This window comes from Lepidochelys olivacea (assembly GCF_965140295.1).
Source record: "Lepidochelys olivacea isolate rLepOli2 genome assembly, chromosome: 7".
Taxonomy (NCBI): domain Eukaryota; kingdom Metazoa; phylum Chordata; order Testudines; family Cheloniidae; genus Lepidochelys; species Lepidochelys olivacea.
Window position 1 is genome coordinate 15,695,772 of NC_140417.1, and position 23,262 is coordinate 15,719,033.

At 38.3% G+C, this 23,262-nt stretch overlaps 1 protein-coding gene across 1 annotated transcript in view; it reads left to right on the forward strand.

Moving 5' to 3' along the window:
• ITPR1 (inositol 1,4,5-trisphosphate receptor type 1) overlaps positions 1-23,262 on the forward strand; it is a 258,732-nt gene that overhangs the window by 104,934 nt on the left and 130,536 nt on the right. The window contains exons 16-29 of the mRNA XM_084635131.1: positions 100-258; positions 504-676; positions 943-1,062; positions 3,244-3,438; positions 5,322-5,573; positions 7,187-7,328; positions 8,778-8,931; positions 9,283-9,470; positions 11,899-12,037; positions 14,052-14,104; positions 15,203-15,370; positions 15,466-15,636; positions 20,582-20,647; positions 21,271-21,408. Coding sequence (XP_084491257.1) covers positions 100-258; positions 504-676; positions 943-1,062; positions 3,244-3,438; positions 5,322-5,573; positions 7,187-7,328; positions 8,778-8,931; positions 9,283-9,470; positions 11,899-12,037; positions 14,052-14,104; positions 15,203-15,370; positions 15,466-15,636; positions 20,582-20,647; positions 21,271-21,408 — 2,118 coding nt within the window. The remainder of the gene's footprint in view (positions 1-99; positions 259-503; positions 677-942; positions 1,063-3,243; positions 3,439-5,321; positions 5,574-7,186; positions 7,329-8,777; positions 8,932-9,282; positions 9,471-11,898; positions 12,038-14,051; positions 14,105-15,202; positions 15,371-15,465; positions 15,637-20,581; positions 20,648-21,270; positions 21,409-23,262) is intronic.

Here is a 23,262-nt window from a genome sequence, read left to right on the forward strand (position 1 = left end):
TAGCAACAAGGGGGCATGGGCATGTGTAGGTACACCCACTGACCTTCATTAAGTTTAGGTAGCACTTATCAATCTTTATTTTCAAAAATAATCCCATAGATTTTCAAGCTGTTACAAGCACCGTTTACAGACTGTGGAGATGGGCCAATGTTGAGGCTGGAGGAGCTTGGGGACCAGCGTCATGCTCCTTTCAGACACATTTGCCGGCTCTGCTACAGGGTGCTGAGGCACTCACAGCAAGATTACAGAAAGAATCAGGTTAGTTATGTGTTAACCTGTCTAAAAGGCTGGTGGTGTGGGTAGGTGGGTTTGTTTACCCAAGATTGGGTACAGTTTAAGCTGTTCTGTGTTATGTTTTTTCCCTGCTTTTCAGTGTGGTCCTAAATCATAGAAACAATAGAACCTAACCAAGCTGTTCCTTTAGGATACTGATATAAACAGCTAACAATTTTTCCTTTAAATTTCAAGTGAGATTAGAATACCTTTTCCTCCTTCTTTCTCAGGAATACATAGCCAAGCAGTTCGGCTTCATGCAGAAACAAATTGGTTATGACGTTTTGGCGGAAGATACTATTACAGCGTTGCTTCATAACAATCGCAAACTGCTGGAGAAGCACATTACGGCTGCTGAGATTGATACTTTTGTTAGTCTTGTGAGAAAAAACAGGGAGCCCAGGTAAGATGGATTGATATTGGGACCAAGTTACCTTTTCCTCTTATTCTGAGATCTGTTGCAGGCAACTTGTTTCTGTATTTGGGAAGCATGTTTAATCCACTCTTGCCTCTGACCCAGACCATGACTTTCCACCAAGGTAATGGCCTCACTTGTTTTGCAACGTAACTTGGTTTTTCCAAATGTTTTCTCTTTATAAAATGTAGAATGAGTCAACTGAAGAACCTCGACAGAGATTTAATGTGTTCTGTCTTTTTATTTCCCAATAGGTTTTTGGATTATCTCTCAGATCTGTGTGTTTCCATGAACAAGTCTATTCCGGTGACACAGGAACTGATTTGTAAAGCTGTGTTGAATCCAGCCAATGCAGACATACTCATAGAGACAAAGTAAGCTGAGACTTATTTATGAATAGCTTTCTAATTGGCATATAAGGAAGGTGGGTCAGAGCGTTGAGAACACGAGCCTCAAGACAACAGAGAGTACCAAACTTAGAATGTGTGAGGGCCTTTCTAAGTACACGATAGAGGAGTGTTGGAGGCACCAAAATGACTGCCACATGGGTTCCTAGCCCTGTGTACTCTAAATAGCTTTCAGATATTTAACATTTTCATCAGGAAGCTTGATAACACTAAGAGAAGCTGCAGTCTTATGTAACATGTTTTAAGTCTTGAACCATTTTAATTTAAAAGTGCTAAAATGCTCTCTCATCTGAGCTGGATAAGCAGTTATTCTGGGATTTGCTATGTAGCAGCAGGCGTGTATAAGATGGTGTTCCACATCCCATGAGTCTGGTTGTTCTCCTGGCCCTTAGGTTTGCCATGGCAGATTGACTGCAGTCAGCAGCACCTTTAGGAACTTAGAGCTCTCTGAAAAATGAAAAATTCTTCCCATGAAAACTTTCACTTTTTTGAATAAAAAAATTGTGCTGAACTAAGACAAAACATCAAAAGCATCAAAACATCATCATCATCTTCCTCAGGAAAGGTTTTTAAGAAAAATTCCAGTTCGGGGGAATTGAAATGGAATTTTTTTGGCTTCCCTGCTGTCCACCCAGAAAGCTCTTGTTAATTTCACAAATGAAATTAAAAGAGCTTTCTACCCTTGCTGTTAATTCTCTACCTGCAGCTCTAGGAGCCAGTCAGGAAGAGAGTCTGCCTCCTTTTGCAGATCCAGGAGCTGGAGAGGCAGAGAGCCCAGACATTCAGCTTCCCATTTCCCAGGGGAGGAAGAGCATCCTGGTGCTCAACCTTAGAAGTTCTCCAGGAAAGGTTTTATCTATTTCACATAGGGATTGTGAAATTGACAAGAGCCTGTCAGGTGGGGAGCCATCATTTTGGTTTTCCTCAAGAAAAATCTGATATTTTTTTGTGTGTGCGTGCCAAAAATGAAATTTTTCGCAGGAAATTTCAGTCTCGTGAAAAGCATATTTTTAATCGGAAGAATCATTCTGATGAGAAATTTTCAGCCAGCTCTCTGACCGCTGTGCACATGCCCACAGCAGTGCAAAAGCTGGTATTTTTATTGTCGCCCATTCCACCTCAGGTCAAAATTTCAGTTTTCATCTCTTGGGAACAACCAAACGATGCATGTGCTTCCATAACGGGCACCAAATTCCAAGTAGCTTCGATAAAGCTGGGTTTACTTGGCATGTGGAATTGAGAGAAGGTTAATATTGGGGAAAAAAAGAGGTCAAGAAGAGTAAAATCTGTCTTTGCTAGATAATAAATGAAACCTAGGTAAACAGAAGAGACTTGAAGGTGCTATTTCCAGGCTGGACAAGATTAAAAATCTTGTGTCTTAATGTTTGTCTCTCTACCAGAACTCTGCCAGGTTTCAGTGTCTCTTGCTGATCTGTTTAATTTGTGCCTCTTGCTTATGTAGTTAGTGACCCTTCTTTTGGCCAGGTTCTAAGAACCCTGATTACCATTTTAGGTCTGAGGTCATTCTTCTAACTTAATTATGTTTCTGACACCCAAAGTGAATGAAGTTCTGTTCCATTTTTCATTTGTGGGATATTGAATAGATCAAAGTTTGCTTGCTCAATCAAAGAGTTTGGGTGAATACATAAACTGATTGATAATATCCTCCTAGATGTTTTTTGAATCAATGCTTCCTACATAGAAGTCTTTTTGGACATTAATTTGTCTTGCCCTAGGTGATACCCTTGTTTCTTCAGCCACATAGATGACCACAAAATTAAATTCCCTTTTAGAACCAATCAAAAATATACCATATGTCTATGTGGATTACTGTTCACATTGCATATTCAGCGCTTTGCTCTAACTAGGTTTTAATACCATGCTCAAACAATAGTATCTGAACACCTAAGGTCATCATGTAGCATAAGGCAATGTCTCTTCGATTTTACCTACATTATTTGGGATTTTTTGTGTGGCCATGTTGAGAAACAAAAGCTATGTATAGTACCATGAATGCAAGTCTCCGGAGCGACTATGCAGATCACTGTTACTGTGCCCCTGTGCAACTCAGCAGTTGTCCTAAAACAACATATTTTAACATATCATGGACTGCATTATTTTGTTGTTTAATCCCTTTCTTTCTGCAAGGTTGGTTCTCTCTCGGTTTGAGTTTGAAGAGGTATCAAGTGGAGAAAACACTCTGGAGGTTGGAGAAGATGAGGAAGAAGTTTGGCTATTCTGGCGAGACAGCAACAAGGAAATCCGCAGTAAGAGTGTCAGAGAGTTGGCTCAGGATGCTAAGGAAGGACAGAAGGAAGATCGGGATATACTCAGCTATTACAGGTTAACAGTAGTTGGTTTTGATAGGGTAATAAGCACTGGATGGATGAAGGCCTTTTCAGTATAATCAGTTCCAAATAAAGACTTAAAATGCTGGACTCAGTACCCGATAGAAAAAGGTGTAAAGCTTTCTGTGCACAGTAAATTCACTAGAAGCACAGAGTTGTGATTGATGTCCAAAGAAGTCAAGTAATCAATGAGAAAATGTAAGCGTAAATACAGAAAAAGTGGGGTTCAAAGTGTGTAAGAGTTTGGTAGCATTTACATACAAGGTAGCATATATCTGTGGTAAGTCTCCTCCTGGAGATGCTCATGAGTCAGGCTTTCTCCACAATAATTTGATTTTCTTCATGAGGATCTTAACTTTTTAACTTGAAAAATCCAAGCTGTAATAGAGGTTGTTGAAAGGAAGGTGAGCCAGCACTCAGAGTAAAGGAAAGGGTTGTAACCTGCAAACAGCTCTTTTTCTAAGATGTCATTACAGTTCTGTATCACTTTTTTTATTTGTGAGCTCCAGACTTAGAAATGTCCTGAAGTTCTCACCGGGACACTGTATGAACTTGCAAAAACCCCACAAGAAGTTTGGTTTAATGATTTTTTTTTTTTTTTTGCCTTTTTGCACTATTAAGCTATGCTTCTAATATGAGGCAGTGCTTCCAGATGACTTGGCTAGGCTAGACACCAGTTTCTTGGCGCATTGTAATTCCAAGTTCCATCTCAGACCAAATTCCTGTGTCTGGGCTATAAACTTTTGAGAATAGTTTGACAGACCATTGGCTATTGTTGTGCAAAAAGTACCACCAGAATTCCTTTTTAACTACTTATCACTTTGGCCTTGCATATTGTGTTGAAAAACTTTAAATAGTTCATCTGGTAAACTTGTTAAAAGGGATTAGAATGGATGTTTTGGATTTGGACTACTTAAGAGTTTCAGGCCCAAAGTGGACCTGTTCTAACTGTTTTTTTCTCCCCTTTATCTGTTCGCAAAGTCCATGCACTTCTTATGAATTCTTCCCAAAAAGAGTTGTTTAAATGCTCTTAACAGTAATTTCTTCTAACCTTTCAATAACAAACCAATGAGTATATATATGTATAATGAAGAGAGTAGGAAGCAATTCTGTAATGAAAAATTCCATGAACTAGGATACAAAGGAATAAAATTCAATTAAATTCCTTGTAATCTTTTTATTGAAAAACCACCTTCTGTAGAGTTAAGGTCAGTAAGGACTATATAAGCACTCATACTCTGCATGTGCTTTATGATAAGCCAGCAACAAAAGTTTAATTATTAGTCTGTTGTATTTGCATTAATTTCAGTGCTAGGTGCCTGTTCTGTTCTTGTTGACTAGATCTTTTGGGAGCAAAAAAACGAAGGTACATGAACTCAATTGTTATATCTGCCTGTGACTAATTGGTATGGAGACTGAAACCTCAGTTCACCAGGATACTTAGGCATATGTCCAACTTTAATCAGTTTAATAGCCTCATTGACTCCATTGCCTAAGCAATCAAGAGTAGCTTGAGAGCTGCCAGTGAGAAGTATGCCAACTTCTAAAACGACGAGGCTGCTGCAATCTTTCTGTATTTAATAAGAAATAGCATTAGCAAAGAAAAACCGAGTGCTGCTTATTCTTCAGAATATACAATACAGTGACAAACTAGGTGACTTTTGGAAAGCTGTTGTCCTGACCCTCAGATGCCAGTTGTTACCTTTTATTTGTGTTGGGAAATGATTTGTTCTATTTTTAGAACATCCTGTACCTATTGATTAATAGCAGTAACATTTCTTTTTAACTAAAACATTAATTGCTAAACACTATTGACCTTTTCAGGTGCTTTCCTTATATTGACTTCTGGAAACTAAGGTGTAAGTTTCTTCTCTTCAGGTACCAGCTCAATCTTTTTGCTAGAATGTGCCTTGATCGACAGTACTTGGCCATAAATGAAATATCTGGCCAGTTGGATGTGGATCTCATTCTTCGTTGTATGTCTGATGAAAACTTACCATATGATCTAAGAGCATCGTTCTGCCGGTTGATGCTGCATATGCATGTTGACCGTGATCCCCAAGAACAAGTAACGCCGGTGAAGTATGCTCGCCTATGGTCTGAGATACCTTCTGAAATTGCTATTGATGAGTAAGTACTTGATGGAGAGGTATGAAAGAGAAGGAAATTAAATCATTTTTTAATTTAAAAACAAACAAACCCTAAACTAATATGTCATCTTTTTCACTTCTGTACTGATGCTTTCTTGCCCAGCCTATTATTGGTATTGAAGCCTGGTGGTATTAAAAACATGTCTATGGAGAAACTTGCGGAGAAGAACTTCATTGAATAGAAAAGCTCAATTGTTTTGAATGGTTGCTGCATTTTATTTTCCCCAAGAGGCAACAGAATCCTGTGCATAGTTCACTGGGCTGGGATTTGAGACACCTGTGTTCTATTCCTGGCTTTACCAGTAACTTGCTGTGTGACCTAGGCAAGTCACTTAAAATCTTTGTGCCTTTGTTTCCCCTCACATCTTGTGTCTCCTTGTCTAATCAACGTGTAAGCTCTCCAGGGCAGGGGACTACTTTTTGATACAGAATCTAGCAAAGAGAGATTCTGGTCTTTCGGTTGTGGCCTCTAGTTACTATTGTAATAAAAATCATTTTTAAAATACTTTAATGTGTTCAGGTGTTCCTAGCAAGATAATGTTTTAAAAGATAAAAATTAACTTGATTTTTATTAGTTTTTTCCAGTCCCAGGGAATAAGCACTTCGCGTTCTGTTCAGTTGGGGTCTCTAAATCTCTACTGCTTCATTGCAATACTTCACTGCTAAACTTTCCTCCCCCTAGGTTAATTTTCTGAAGGAAATCCAATAGACCATCTTCAGATTTAAAAGCTAAAGGGAAAAATAAGTGCTCAAGCCAGGCAAACTATTTCCCATAATACATAATTTTAAAAAAAGATTTCCACTCCCACCCATATTCCTAACTGTGGATTTTTCTTTAAAAACTGATCTAGAATGTGTATTTAAAAAAATAAAATAATTTAAATGTTTTTACTTTCAGAAAAAAATTCCACTTGTACTCAGTTAGCACTTCATGGTCTCATCTGCTCTCTTGCTGCTGTATGTCACTTGTCACCATTTCCATTAGAAAAATGTTTCTTTCTTTCTTTCTTTCTTTCTTTCTTTCTTTCTTTCTTTCTTTCTTTCTTTCTTTCTTTCTTTCTTTCTTTCTTTCTTTCTTTCTTTCTTTCTTTCTTTCTTTCTTTCTTTCTTTCTTTCTTTCTTTCTTTCTTTCTTTCTTTCTTTCTTTCTTTCTTTCTTTCTTTCTTTCTTTCTTTCTTTCTTTCTTTCTTTCTTTCTTTCTTTCTTTCTTTCTTTCTTTCTTTCTTTCTTTCTTTCTTTCTTTCTTTCTTTCTTTCTTTCTTTCTTTCTTTCTTTCTTTCTTTCTTTCTTTCTTTCTTTCTTTCTTTCTTTCTTTCTTTCTTTCTTTCTTTCTTTCTTTCTTTCTTTCTTTCTTTCTTTCTTTCTTTCTTTCTATTGGTACAAACCTTGCATTTTCACATACTTTAAAATAGGGCAAAGTGAGCATATGGGAAAAAGCAGCAAATGCCAGGAAATTATGGTCTCAGCTTCCTGTCTCCTTGATTTGGGATAAATTGTTTAACAGGCTTAACTTTATTTGGATCTTGACAAACTTGGATTAATTTTTTTTCTATTTATGTGCATTTTAAATTCGTTTAATTTTTTCCCCTCCAGCTATGACAGCAGTGGGACTTCCAAAGATGAAATTAAGGAGAGATTTGCACAAACCATGGAATTTGTGGAGGAGTATTTAAGAGATGTGGTATGTCAGAGGTTCCCTTTCTCTGATAAAGAGAAAAATAAACTCACTTTTGAGGTAATTATTCCATTTTTATTTTTAATCTCTTTCTAAAGTAAAAACAATTTTGCCTTTAATACAAGGTGAATTGGAGGAGGTGCCATGTGAGTACTAACCTTCAGCAACTCCCTTCTCCTTGTGAGTAATCGTTATACATGTAAACAACCCATTGAAGTCAGTAACTGTTTGCAAGAAAAGGTGCTAATGTGGAATAAATAAATACTCACTTGTATTTTAAAAATAATTTGCAGCTGTTATGTTCACTTTTGTGACCTCTTTGATTTGTAAGATCCAGTTTTACTGGCACAAATGTTTGTGGAACCCAAACTTTGTTTGCGTGCACAAGTGTTTGTTCCCGAAGTGGTTGTACGCTCATCCAGTAAAAAGAAAAGGAGTACTTGTGGCACCTTAGAGACTAACCAATTTATTTGAGCATGAGCTTTCGTGAGCTACAGCTCACTTCATCGGATGCATGCCATGGAAACTGCAGCAGGCTTTATTTATACACAGAGAATATGAAAAAAATACCTCCTCCCACCCCACTGTCCTGCTGGTAATAGCTTATCTAAAGTGATCATCAGGTGGGCCATTTCCAGCACAAATCCAGGTTTTCTCACCCTCCATCCGATGAATTGAGCTGTAGCTCACGAAAGCTCATGCTCAAATAAATTGGTTAGTCTCTAAGGTGCCACAAGTCCTCCTTTTCTTTTTGCGAATACAGACTAACACAGCTGTTACTCTGAAACCTGTCATCCAGTAAAAGAACAGTAGAATATCAGTCATATAATTTACCTTACCAGTTACAACAAACAGCTTGAATAACATGTCATGAATATGCAGGACAATGTTTTGTAAATAATCCATAGCCAAAGAAAAATCATTCAATATTTTTGAATAACAAATACATTCAAGAGATTCGCTTCCTACTTGCAGAAAAAGAGGCTACATTGGGCATAGAAATGATTTGGTAAAAATGATTTGCACCGTTCAAGAAATAGTATATTTTTGGGTCTTGTGGGGAAATTCCAGTTCTTGGTAGTATTAAGGATTTGACTAGATATGTGTTCCTCTGAAAACTCCCTCTGGTGAGAGTTTGTTTAGTGGTTACCAATTGATGTAATAACTGTTATGTAAAACGTGCATTTATAGGTCAAGCCCAAAGAAGTTCTATCTTACTTTATTTACTGCCACACGTCAACAAATATCATCATGCTTTTTGGTATAGAATAGCTACAGTAGGTATCAGAAGTCTTGCAATCCTGGACATGAAAATATACCTGTCGATATATAGTAGCAAACTTATTTTGATTACTAGAATAAAAAACTATAAAACATAATGGAATTTGCTTATAAAGAGTGGGTCAGACAAATGGTCAATTAAGGTCATAAATGCAATTAAAAGTCAAGAAACAAACTGAGTTTTTGTGGCAAAAAAAGGGTTTTGATCAATACTTTCATTTTTAATAGGTTGTGAACTTAGCCAGAAACCTGATATATTTTGGTTTCTACAACTTCTGTGACCTCCTAAGGCTAACCAAAATCCTCCTGGCTATATTAGACTGTGTGCATATTGCTACTATCTTCCCCGTTACCAAAATGGCAAAAGGAGAAGAAAGTAAAGGTAAGACTGAAAAAATGATATGGGGAACTCCTGAGTGGGAGTGGAGGATTTCTTGGCCACATGAATTTTATCTGACTACATGAAATGGGCATCAACATTTTCCCTTTTATCCACTGAATTCTTGGTGGTTGCTTATAAAAGCTAAGCGGTAATTGGGAGACTAATCTAAGGGGAAGATTTCTAAAGGAGATTAGGTGCCTCACTGTCCTTTGTGTCTTTTTGAAAATATTCCCCTCGTTTCATATGAAGCCGGTTTGTTTTGTCATGAGATGTGAAAGGTCACTTATCCTCTTGGTGCATTCAAATTGCAGTTATCTTACTCTTACTGTGTTTTTACCTGCCTCTCTGAAGGGAGCAATGTGATGAGATCAATTCATGGGGTTGGTGAACTGATGACCCAGGTTGTACTCAGAGGTGGTGGATTCTTGCCCCTTACTCCACTTGCTACTGCTCCTGAGGGTAACGTCAAACAGAGTGAACCAGAAAAAGAAGACATCCTGGTAATGGACACCAAGCTGAAAATCATCGAAATACTTCAGGTACTAGAGCTGCAGTGGAATATAGAGTTAGATGGGGTCTCAAATCCTATGTTGTGGTGCTTTCATCTGGCACTATATTTTAACTAGGTGTTAGGGAGTGCATAGGAGGAGATGGTCCCTTCCAGTCCATTGCTGCCTGGATAGTCTTCTCATGCTTAGAAGGTGTTGCTGAGGCAAACACTTAACCCTTTGAAACGCTTTTTGCATGCCCCTATGGCAGAGATTATCTTCTGGGTGGGAGTTACCAGTTGTGCACATGGGTAACTCATAACTGAACTAAAGGTCAAAGTTCCATCTTTCTGTTACAGCAGGTTTTCACTTATCTTGCTATTTAACAGTTAATACTTTTTACGGGGATGGCTGCCTTAAGAGGATAGTTAATATTCCCCTGGCCTGCCCTGTCAAACTCTAGAAAATTAAAAGATCATCTTATTGGGGGTGGCTAGGTAAACTGCCTTTGTTTGATAACTCTACAGGAGGGGAAGTGTCCTGAGTATAGAATAAAACACATTTGACTGGTCACTACATTTTCCTAATAGTCTTGATTATAAGCCACTGATACCAGAAAGCCATAAGGGTGATTTTAGCCCCCCTCCGCCAGATATCATGTTGTGGTAATGATAATGCTCCAAAAGTGAGCAGAGGCCCTTTATAGACCGAAAGGAGAACAGTCCCCTTTATGGTGATTTTACAGTCTAATTCACACAGGCCTAAATGCTGCTGGTACCCCCTGCTGGGTAAAAGAATGCCAAACAGCAGTAAAGCTACACATAAGGAGTTTTCATTGAGCTTGCTTGAGCCACCAGTGGTCCTCTGTGTAGCAAGGTGCGGGGCTGGCTTTGTGTTTATATGGAAGAAACAAACTGTGTATACAGAAGGCTTGTAGTGGGATAAAATTAAACATCACAATTCATAAAGCTGATTAAAGATAAATATCACTTCTCTGGGCTGGAATGAGGTGATTAATGGTAGATTCTCTTGTTAGTTTAGACAACATTATTGAAAAACATGGGTAACAAAATTTGACCCCATTTTTGCAGGAATTGTTAAAGCAGAGCACTATGTTGGACGTGATCAGAAAGATGCAGTCTGTCATAATAGAATAGGGAAATTAGAAAATAAGTTAAATTAATAAAAATTGTATAGGATTCTTGAATAAAATATATGCTTACACAGGAAAGTAGATTACTTCTAATTCACATCTTGAGGTAGAAAGTTTAGATGTCCAGGCTCAAAGTTGTTCTATTAATTTGGGGGATATAATTTTTCAAGGTTGTTTTTTTTTTTTTTTTTTAAGATCAAATTATTCTATCAACTGATTGAGGGGTTTAAAATATTTAAAAAGGCATAAGGAGAGGCTTTGTCCTTTGTTTATCACTTACTTTTCCCTAAAGTATAGACTGTTAAAAGGGGCGGGAGGGGAAATCAAGGAAAATGTATCCATGCTTGTAAAGATTTATTGATGACTAAACGGTTGAGAAGACATTAAATTTAAAGTTTTAAAACTAGAATGTATTAAATATGGGGCAAATGTAGCAATATTTATCCCTGCCAAAATACATGATTAATGATGAAAGTAAATATATCTTCTTAGTTGGGATGATGCGACACACTCTTTGGATGGTACATCTCTCCCCAAGGGAGTAGTAAGATGTTAATTTTGTAAAACAGGATATCAAAGTTCATGTTTGCATGTTTCCATTAGTACTGACTGAACTCTTAACCAGTGATTGGTTTATACTACATGTTTTATTTAAACCCTTGGACACATCTACAAAGGAAGTATGGTACGTTGATTAGGGCACTATCCTGAGTGTCAGAAGAACTGGGTTTGATTCCCTGCTCTGTCTTAAGCTTCCTGCGTGACCTTTTTGCAATTTGATTAGGCCCAGATTTTTAAAGCTATTTCAGTGTCATTGTGCTCCATGTCAGAATGCCTAACTGATTTAGGAGCCTACATCTAATTTTCAGAAGGGATTTTGGCACTTTTGAGTCTGAATTCCGTTGACTGTTGATGGGATTGAAATCAATCCCTATGCATCACAGGTGTGTTGTGAAGATAAATACATTAGATTGTCAAGCACTCAGGTACTCTAGTAATGGACTGGGGATTGGGGGGACATAGAAGTACCCATTAAATCTTTTAGATATTTTTGCATTCATGGTTCTTTAAATTGGCCTCATACATGTGGTTATGCTTGTAGTAGAATCTTTTAAAATAAAAATACCTCAAAGTACTGAATTTTGGATTACTTAAAAAGGAGATTTTGCATTCCCCTCCCTTCATGGTAAAATCTGCAGTTTTCGGAGTATGTGGATCTCAGCTGTTAGTTTACACAGAGTGCAGTGTTACAGTCTTGAGAGATATAGAGACGTGATGTAAAAATAACATGTCTATTTCCATTTTCTTAAAACTTTGAATCATCAGTTTATTTTGAATGTGAGGTTGGATTACAGAATCTCGTGCCTACTGTGTATATTTAAATGCGAGTTTGATGAAAGCAATGCACAGACCTCTGAATCACCTACTGGAAGCAGTAACCAAGAGGCCCCAACTAATGTACCAGGTGAGTTATTTCATAAAGAGTTTTTTAAAGAAGGGAGTTCCTTAATGGCTGAAGTACTGATTCAGCAATGTACTCAAGCTCATGCTTGACTTGAGGCACATGAGGGGCCCCACTGAAGTCCAGAACATTGCTAAATCAGGGTCTAAGTGTGACAATTACATTGACTAACTTTTCCACATAGAGCAAAAACTAGAATTGTTGTCACTCCCTCTTATTACCATGAATTAAGTAATTGACCCATCTCAGTCTCAAGGAGCATTACAAAATCCATTTAAAATGCATTTTGAAAATTGATTTATCATGGCCCCAAACAAGGACTTGCCTTGTTATTTTCAAACAAAGTTAAAGTGACCCACAATCTACCTGACCATTGCCCCAGCAAAGTAGCCTCCAACCCAATCTACTTCCTCCCAAAACAAATCCTGGGAAAACAGGTGAGTCTTGCAGATTTTCCTGGAGGTCTCTAAATCTGAATTTTGGTGGACCAAAGAGGGAAAGAAGTTATACAGCGAAGTCCGCCCCGCCCCTCTCCCCGGGTCTCTTCTGATTAAAACCACGATGCTGAAAACTTGTGCCCCCTCGGATGTTGCTAACTGCTGAGATATCTGCTAAGGAGAGAGGTGATGTCCTGTAGCCAGGATCTGAAACATTTAGGGCTTGAAGTCCTAAACTAAAGTATTTATATTTGATCTGTGTTACTTGTGCTGAAAATAGGATTTTTTTTAATCAACTTGAGGATCTGTTCTCTAGATGCCAGAAGGGTTTTAGATGTGTAACTTCTCCGCACCTCGAGAACAAATATTTTAGTTTCCATTCCAATGTGGGTCTGTAATGTCTCTTGTTCTTGGACTGGAGGGTGGAATGACAGGCTTTTGATCTGGGCCTTTGGAGTCAGGGTGCTTAGAATTCCCCTAGAGTGGAACCAGTGCAGATCTATGTACTTGTCGTACTCAATGTGAATTTAAAGTGAAAGAGCGTAAATAGTTCTCAGACAGATGTATCTTCCCCTTGCTGTCCCCACTGCTCACAAGAGAGATTGATTCGGGTCCCTGTTGTAATGCAGAACATAAATCTGGGGGCCAGAATTAAAGTAACAAGTCAAGGACCCTGTTTTGCAAGATGCAGAGTTCCTTCAGCTCCCACTGACTTCAATGAGAGTTGTTAATACTTAGCACCTAATAAATCCAGCCCTGTGCAAGCAAAATGGTTACCTGAGATGAGGCTTCACCAGCCTCTGCAGACAGTGGGGTGAGCTAGGTGATCTAATTGACATCTCCTCTAATTACTAAGATTCTAGCTAAAACATTTTAGTTCTTTCCCTGCCAAAAAGCAGGGACTGCCATTTACTCTGTGTCTGTACCATGACTAGCACAATAGGACCTAGACCTGACTAAGCTTTCTCGGTATTCCCAGTCAGAAAAAGTGAGATCGGGGAATAGCAGAGGGTTATTTCCCAAGAAGCAGTGTTCAATTGGGAAACTTTCTAAGAATATGGCAGAAATCGTTTGCCTTGTATCTTTTTATTCTAGAATAGTCATTATTGTTAACCTGCTGGCACATACCTCCTGCTGTGAAGGGCAAAGGCCTTGGTGGTGATAGAAAGTGATTCCTATCATCAAGGGGTTAGTTGCTTAAAGCTGTCAATTAATAACGGAAATGCAGGGCATTTCCTGGGGTCGATGATGGCCCTTCAAGTCAGACACTAATTCCCATCAATGCTTTGCTCTGAAGCAGTTATTGAAAGTATAAGCTAAAAATCGGTGATGGAGGAAGAAACATGGATATCTGTGACGTGGTTCTGAAGTTTAATTGGCAAATAGAGAACTTTAAGAAACACCCTACATTAGTTTCTCAGACAGCATCCATCAATTCTCAACATACTTTTCAGCTCATATTGGTCCATTCTGCTACATTTGTGTTACCACTTACAACTTAAGATCTCTTTAGGCTACCAAAACAGCTACAGTTTGTATCTCTGATGCAATAATCTTACCTGCATATTTCTACTTTCCAGGAGCTCTAGACTTTGAACATATTGAAGAACAAGCTGAAGGGATCTTTGGTGGAAGGAAAGTATCTCTTCTTTAGTACGTCTATGGACATAGTTGCTCAAAAACTTTTGTTTTGACAGAATATCTTTGATGGAATTTAAGACTCTTCTCCAAAGAGGAATTTTTAAATGTAATTGTTCACCAATAGAAGTAAACATTTTAAATTTCTGTTTTATACATTTTTTATTGCATTTAGGCTTAGTGTGTTCTGGAAATCTACCAGACTCTCAAAGTAATCATACTTGTTTCCTATATGTGACCTACCCAACTCACTTTCCTGTGACCTGTTTTCTTAGACGTGAGGCTCTTCTGTTTGTTATATAGCCTGGAATTTAAGTGCCAGCATACACAACAGAATAAAGTTTAAGGTTTTGTAGCTTCGTGTCCCCAGTAACAGAATGAGTGTTCCGGTCACCTTTTTAAACCTGGGGGGTACAAAAATCCATTGGATATAAAGGTGCTGTCTCAATTAAACAGTAATGTCCCTTAGGATTAAAAGCCAAGAAAAGAGTTAAAGCCTTTCTTCAAGCTAGGAAAGCAAAGAAATAAAAAAGCAGGGATTTCTCCAACTAGAAGATTCTCATGCGAGTGTAATCACTTTATTATCCTGCTCTGTGCATGAATGCGAGAGAGAGAGTGCTGAGTATTGATGTGTAAATCTAAGGAGAATTTTACTTACAGCCTAGATGAATCTCTCAAATCTTGAGTGTGAGACTTCTGGTTCTACTGATATTTTGGCTGTGCTCACCTAACTGCATACACACATCATTCAGCACAGAATACGCAGGAGTCTAGGACCTTGTGTTCCATTTAGCAGGGACTAGTAGTGTTCCTTATATCCTCACTTCAAGCCTCCTGCCACTGGAGGGCAGATCAGTGACAAACTGGAACATTTGAGCAGATCCAACCAAGGATAGTGCTACACAAAGCACTGTTGTCCCTAACTTGTTCAAAGCCAGCAGCGAATGAGAGCCCCAGATTTCTCTAATTTTTTATATGGTTTCCATAGCAAAATTATAAATGCAGCTGCAATCATTTTCTGTATGCAAAAAGTTGGTTGTTTTATTAAGGTGGGGGAGAAGTTAGTTTACTCTGCCTTTTTTTCTTTCTTTTCAGTGACGAGAACACCCCATTAGATTTGGATGATCATGGTGGCAGGACTTTCCTGAGAGTTTTGCTCCATTTAACCATGCATGATTACCCTCCACTGGTATCTGGGGCACTTCAGCTACTATTCAGGCATTTTAGTCAGAGACAAGAAGTCCTTCAAGCTTTTAAACAGGTATGTGTGGCTATTATGTGTATGTCTGCTTTCTGCATGCAAGTGTTGCAAGTTTTTAAAATCTCTGTGCAACTAATGGATTGCATTCATATAAGGTTCAACTGCTTGTTACCAGCCAAGATGTTGACAACTACAAGCAGATAAAACAAGATTTGGACCAACTGAGGTCTATTGTGGAAAAATCAGAACTTTGGGTTTACAAAGGCCAGGGTCCTGATGAGACTATGGATGGAGCGCCAGGTGAAAATGAACACAAGAAAAAGGAGGTAAGCACGTGCATCTTGGTAGTCAATGTATATGAACTATTGGAATATCTATTTGGGTAAATAATGCCTGTACCATATTTAAGAAGTAGTGGGGGTGCTGAGAACCAGGGTTCTCAGCTCCGCACAGCTCCCTGATGTGAGCCCAGCTGCACCCTGGCTCTTGTCTCTCCGCTCCCAGCTGGGAGTGTGGGGTGGGGGTGGGCACTCAGGGCTTCTTGCCTCTGGTGAGAAAATTCACACCTGGAGTCCAGTCAGCTGCCTGGCTGCGGAGCTGGGAACCCAGTTTTTCAGTGGAGCTGTGAAATTGACAAGACAGCCAACAGCTGATGTAAGTAAGGCAGCATCTACACGGACACTGCATCACCCTACCTACACCGATGTAAGCCCTGCATCTCTCGTGGAAGTGGAGTTATGTCCGTGTAGTAGGGCATTTACGTCAGTGGGAGCAAGGCTATAGTGTAGACACTGTCATAGTTAGGTCGATTTTATAAGCTGTTTTATGTCGACCTAACTCCGTTGTGTACAGCAAGCAAGAGATTCAGTCGAATGTAAGGCTGAGGTAGGTGGTGATGGGAGTTAGCTATTCACATCCACATACCGTTATTGTTCTTGGTCGATAAGAATAAGTTACTTATTGCCTTTCATACTGATAGAACCCAAATTATGCTTTACAGAATTAATATAATTACTGTTGAATAACAGTGGAGAGAGGTATTATTGCGGGGAATGACTGATTACAGACAGAATGTGACAACTGATAAAGAGGGATAGGATGTTACTTTTTGTAAAAACACTCTACCCTTGTATTCTGGCAGAGGGATTAGTGTGATTTAACACAAAAACACTTTTTAATATCCAGGGTGGATTTAATTTAAATCACTAGTCAGGAAGACTCGCTTTAATCATGGATTTCTACATAAAAGTGCATTCTTGTTGGTTGTTACAACCTTAATACGTATTCTTCACAACTCAGAGATAGATGTAGGTTTCATTTTTAGAAGGTACACACTATGCATTTTTAAATGATTTATTTTGAAAACTTTTCAAATTTAGTTTTACAGCTATATCAGAAAATGAACAATTGTTTGGTTATTTCATTTACCAAAGGTAATTGAAGCAGATAGTTCACCTCCCAATGACTTCATAAATATCTACAAATTAACATGTTAATCATTAATATTTGGAGGTTTTTCTTACCATGCTGTATTAGGAGGAAAACATCAGCAGACATTTAAATTGTCTTATTTAACTAAAACAACAATGTTATGTATTCTGGATTTTTTTCTTCATCAGCAAACATATATAATATTTTAACAAAACAAGCATATGAATTTTTGAATTTAGTTAAACATTCAAGTTTTTTAAAATCAGGTTTGTTTTGGTTAAAATTGTTAACTAAAATAGTTAAATGAAATATTTAAAAAAAAATTAAATTGACTCTGTCAGCCAGGTCAACATGAGAAACTTAAAATATTGGCTTCTGCAGCTAACTCAGTTGTCTTCACCTTCATTTTCCTGTTTGTTCATAATCTGGAAAAGAAAAACAAGCTTTCCTGCTTTTTCAGGATTTCTCAATTTGGAATGAATTAGTCCAAAGGAAGAAAATATTCTTTCTACACCGGCAGAAGAAATTACTGCTGTTAAAAGTGAGATTGTCACTTCAACAGTCTCTGAATCCAAGTGCTTAAGTGACTTCCACCAGTTCACTGGTGTGACTTTCTTTAAAACGTCATCAGCAAACATATATTTCTTGAACGGTTCACCCTTAGCTCTGAAGTTTATTATAGTTGTCATTCTGGAGGGATGATTGCTGGATGTCCATGTCATAGCCAACTCCTCTTCTTCATCAGTTAAGGTTTCACCCTAGTACCAAGTATTGAGAATATTTGCAAGAAAATGAGCTGTGAGGTAGTGCTTGACCCATTCCTTTTTTTAATGCTTGTAATTTAACTCTGTCGTTGCATATTTCTCTTTTTAAGATCTCACTCAGTTCCTTCCAAATTTCAGCAGCGTCAGCAATAAATCAGCTATTGCCTTGCATTTTGTTCAAGGCTACAGAAATAGGCTTTAGGGTACTCAGCATGCGTTCAACATTTCTCTGAAGCCCAATTTTGAGAAAAATGCTATCTATTTTTTCACTATTTTGTTCACAAACTGACATCAGATTAAGCCAGTTCTTTATACCGTGTTCAAAACAGTCCATTACTGAGTTCCATCGCCCGTTGTGGGAGTGTTAGCTTGGTTCCTCCCACTTTTTTCAGAGCAGCTGCTGCAAAGTGGTTGTTATGGAAGTATTTTGAAATTTCAACATTAGCCTTTATTTCGGGAACACTGAAGTCTTTGGCTAGGAGGTGCATCAAATGAGTACTGGAACCATATGTTTTTAGCTTGGGACTCTCTTCACTCTATTCTAAAAATTTCTTCTCATCTTGGATTTGCAGACATTGTCTGTGACCAAGCTGTGTACTAGACATTTTGAATTTTTTTTCAGTTTGTTATAGCTTTTACTGCTACTTCTTGTAAGTATTCTGCTGTGTGCATTTCCAGATATATCAATTGTTTCTGTAAGGAAGACATTCCCTTCTTCTGTTGTCACACAAGCACATACAACAGGATCATTGTGGCCATTGCTCCACCCATCAAGACTCAGGTTAACAATTTTATCCTCTAGGCCTTTTGCACACTGCTCAATTTCTCTTTCATACATTTTATCCAGCAATTTGCTTGTGATATCGGCTCTGTTGGGTGGACTGTATCCTGGTCTTAATGACTGAACCATGTTAATGAAGTGTGGGCTCTCAATGATACGGAGAGGAGAGTTTGTTGCATAAACAAACTGGGCAATTTTTTCATCAGTTACCTCTTTTTGTAATCTGCTGGTTCTTATCACAAATTTTTCTATGGTTGTTTCTGGATGATGGAGTTGTGTTTTTTTCTTTTTGCTACAGGTGATATACTGTGGCTATGTTTCAGAGTAGCAGCCGTGTTAGTCTGTATTCGCAAAAAGAAAAGGAGTACTTGTGGCACCTTAGAGACTAACCAATCTATTTGAGCATAAGCTTTCGTGAGCTACAGCATCTGATGAAGTGAGCTTTAGCTCCTTTTCTTTTTACTGTTCCTCAGACGTTCTTGTCAACTGCTGGAAATGGCCCACCTTGATTATCACTACAAAAGGTTTTCTCTCCCCCCTTCTCCCCACCCCCCCGGGATTAGCTCATCTTAAGTGATCACTCTCCTTACAGTGTGTATGATAACACCCATTGTTTCATGTTCTTTCTGTGTATAAATCTCCCCACTGTATTTTCCACTGAATGTATCCGATGAAGTGAGCTGTAGCTCACAAAGGCTTATGCTCAAATAAATTTGTTAGTCTCTAAGGTGCCACAAGTACTCCTTTTCTTTTTGTGGTCATGTGACATACATGATGTGACTGACACACTATCATTGGCAGATAACTCTGAAACTATAGAAAATGATGGTGATCTTGAAGTTGGATAGTCTTCAGAATCCTGTATGTTGAAGATAGATTCTCCTAAACAAAATAAATCGATGCAGTTATTTAATTATTATTACCATATTGGTCATTTGGTATTACTCATTGCATTCACTGACACTCAGTACTACTTTCAAGGTCAATTGTAAAAGGAAGATCTGCCTATTTCAGCTATTTATTTTTTTATCACAACTGCATCTAAAATGATAGTACCATAGAGTAACAATTATATTTTTTGCTCAAACATGAGACTTCAAGAATAGTCCAGGAGGACAGTCAGTCCTTACGAAAGAAGTATGAAATAAAAAAAGTTTACCAACCTGAAGATCCTGCATGTTCAGACGTGTTCCTTTCATTATCTTCAACCCAGCTTCCTCCTGAGAAGGAACACTTCTCGTGATGTTGTTTCATTTGGGGCACTAGGTCGTGCATTTCTTTGTTGCACTGTTTGCATTTTGCACTCATGCCTGTCTTACCCACAGGTAGAGGAACTTCATTAAGATATTCCCAAACTGGGTCTCTTTTATGGCCTGCTGCCATTATAGGTTTTCCCTTCTAGTGAGAGAATGGTATGGTAGATCTCAAATCTATGAAGGCTACACTCAGAAAGACCTCAAGACTTCTGGAATATGCTTCTCAAAACAGTTTCACTTTTGTTTCTACTGCCTGTCCCTCCCATCTCACATTTATCTCCAGACTTCTTCTCCTTGTCCAGATCCATTCCGCCCCCAGCAATCTTCTATTCATTGAACTTTTTGAAACTTTACACTCTTAGAGAGAGGTAAGGGATTGACTCTGTGTACACAAATTTGCAGAGGGACAATAGGGTTGTGGTCTGTTATTTCTCACCTCTGTTATTTCTTTGTTTAAAAACATTTTTGCTGTTAACAAGCATGTTATCTCTGGAGGCACAAATCCACAGTTTGAGAACTGCAAAACTAAGCATCTCTTATGGTATCTTCTAGACTGAACACTGAGTCCCATTGCGTAGATAGAAAGATTAACCTAAATAATCTATACAGAAGCCTCTGGCACCCCATAAAATTGGGTCCGTAATCTATGAACTATTGGAACTCATTTACAGAACTTTTCTTAAATATTACATGAATATATTGTCTCATACTATAGAATTAGAATTTATAATCCCTATTTCATGATGAGATATCTTTGAGTTATAATGTATCTTTAAATAGTGTTTATTTTCCCTCAGAAAGCATTTTATCAAAAAAATCTGATTTTAAATAAAAAGAAATCCTGATTTTTTTAAATTTTTTTTAAAATCATTTATTTTTATTCATCCTGTTAGTACCCTCAATCTTGTCATAAAACTGTAAGGTGACAACTGACAATTTTGGTCTTTGTAGATTCAGTTTAATACCCATATTTCTCAGCCATAGGAGCTATCAAAGAAAATACTCTAATCGATTAATAGATTATTGGTTTTGCCCCTAGGAAAGCCACAGCAAGTCACAAAAACATGAAAGTACTAGCAGCTATAATTACCGGGTGGTGAAGGAGGTAAGACTTGGTTTCTTTAAATTGAAGTATAAACTAATGGTGCAACTCCGATTTTAGTCTGAATTTAAAAAGCAGGAAACTGAGTCACATTTACACTGTGAAAATTACTTGCTGAATTCTAATTTGCTGAGTAGTAAAATATCCCAACTCCAATGAGACATCTAGAATATAGCCAACATTCGGAGTACGTATTTTCCACAAAAACAGATTATTCCAAAATGTAGCATTAATGCCGCTTATTTCAATGGAAACCCAAATTTTTATGATTATAAAGGATATAAAAGAAGCAGGAAAGTCTGGAAGCTCATTTAAATCTGCCCTCTTTCTTTAGGGACTTGTGCTCCATTGTACCGTCTAATACTTTTAAAACTAACGTACAACAAGAAACCTGTCTGTGGTGGCTTGTAAGTGTTAGAAGATTCTAGGTTTGACTCTGAGCTGGCAAATGCCTGAATTAGTTTTAAATGGATTTTTTCATGTCTTTTTCCCATTTGCCATTTCCCATTTCTGTCTGCTTGTCTGTCATTAGACTGTGAGTTGCTTAGGTCAGGGAAGTTTCTATCTTAACATAATTTAAACCAAAACAAAAAATTGCAAGTTCTAAAGCAATTTTCTTCTCCCAGATTTTGCTTCGGCTTAGCAAGCTCTGTGTTCAGGAAAGTGCTTCGGTCAGGAAAAGCCGGAAACAGCAGCAGAGATTGCTGCGGAACATGGGAGCTCACACTGTGGTTCTGGAGCTGCTGCAGATTCCATATGAGAAGGTGGGTTTTGCACACAGCTATTCCCTTACTTTACAGTTTTGCTGACCAATATAAATAGCTCCCTGAGATCTCCTTAAACCTTAGTTCTTTCAGTTACCTTTGGCATCAAAGAAGCTATTGTAAATATTCATGCCTCTTCAGGAAAAATTTATGGTTTATAGAAGTATTTGGTTAAATGTGAAACTTCTGATGACAACAGACAATATTCTAAGCTAATTGCTGAAGCACCAACTTCGTCCATTGTAGTTCATCAGATCAAGAGCTTGTCTGTACTGGGGCATTTAAGAAAGTTCATTCAGATTAACTAAAGGTGTGAATTAAAAGTGGATTAGTTAAAATGCATTAAACCCTTGTGTGGACACATAAAGAATAGGAGTACTTGTGGCACCTTAGAGACTGACAAATTTATTGGAGCATAAGCTTTCGTGGAGCACGGCTGCTACTCTGAAACCTGTCATTGTGTCGACACACTCATTCAGAATTACAGTGGTCTTAATTTAGTTTATCTTTAATTCTGAATGACGGGTTAATGCAGTTTAACTAATCCACTTTCAATTCACACCTTCAGTTAATTTGGATTAATTTTCCTTACTGTTCCCCGATAGCCAAGCCCTGAAGCTTTGACCTCATTGCCAAAACCAGGTATGTGTTTACTTCAGGGTAACTAAGATCCATTAGATTCCCACTGTCCCACACAGTTTGCTAGTAGCTGGGAACGGGCAACAGGGGGTGGATCACTTGATGATCATCTGTTATGTTCATTCCCTGTGAAGCACCTGGCATTGGTCACTGTCAAAAGACAGGATACTGGGCTAGATGGACCTTCGGTCTGACCCAGTGGGGCCGTTCTTATGTATAGTCTCTTCTAGCTACCTTGCAGTAAAAACAACAGCAACTTCTCGCCAGCAAGATTTACAGCAGGATAGCTAACAAAAGGTAGTTATCACATGGTAAAAAACCAAACACCTCTTTAGTAGTAAAGGCGTAACCTCAGAATTGTAAACTATTCCCTAAAACAGTACAAATACTTTAAGCACACATGATAAATATCTGCTTTCTAGCGAAACAGTGACTGAGTATAGAGATGTTTCAGAGTAGCAGCCGTGTTAGTCTGTATTCGCAAAAAGAAAAGGAGGACTTGTGGCACCTTAGAGACTAACCAATTTATTAGAGCATAAGCTTTCGTGAGCTACAGCTCACTTCCTCAGATGCATATCGTGGAAACTGCCCTCAGGGAGTGCTCTGCACTATTGAGCAGGTGACTGGAGTTTTATTTACAGTGTTCTTAGCCTCATTAATACTGTGACTTTCTGTCACATGCAGCCACTCCACTCAACTGCTGGCTAGAATCTTTTTCCTGGCTCGCCCTGGTCACTGGAGGTATGACAGGAATTAATGCCATGGTTTGAGGCATTCTAGGTATTGGAGGGTAGTAAGTTGCCAGAGAGTGAGGTGAATGGCTTCTGAGAGACAGGAGATATAGAACGGGAGTGATCTTGAAAATCTTGCCCAGTTTGAAAACAGAACAGATTATCTAGTGTGAAGCCCCAAATTGGTTTGATGTGGGGTGGGGTGGGGGTTGTTTTTTTACATTTTGCCTTGGAAAAATTAATTGGGCATTAACTCTGTTACTTGTGAAACATGCTGGAGAATGAAAAGTATAGGGGATGAAATCCCCTGTACTCAGAAGCAGCATGAGCACTTGCATGAAAGTTTCCCTACTGTCATAGAACCATAGAAATGTACTAGTGCTCAACCTGGCTGTGGAAGTAAGTTGGTCTCCTTGGCCTCTCTGCTGAGCCTGCCGTTTATGCTGATTGGATTTTGTGAGATGAACTGCAGAATTACCTCGAA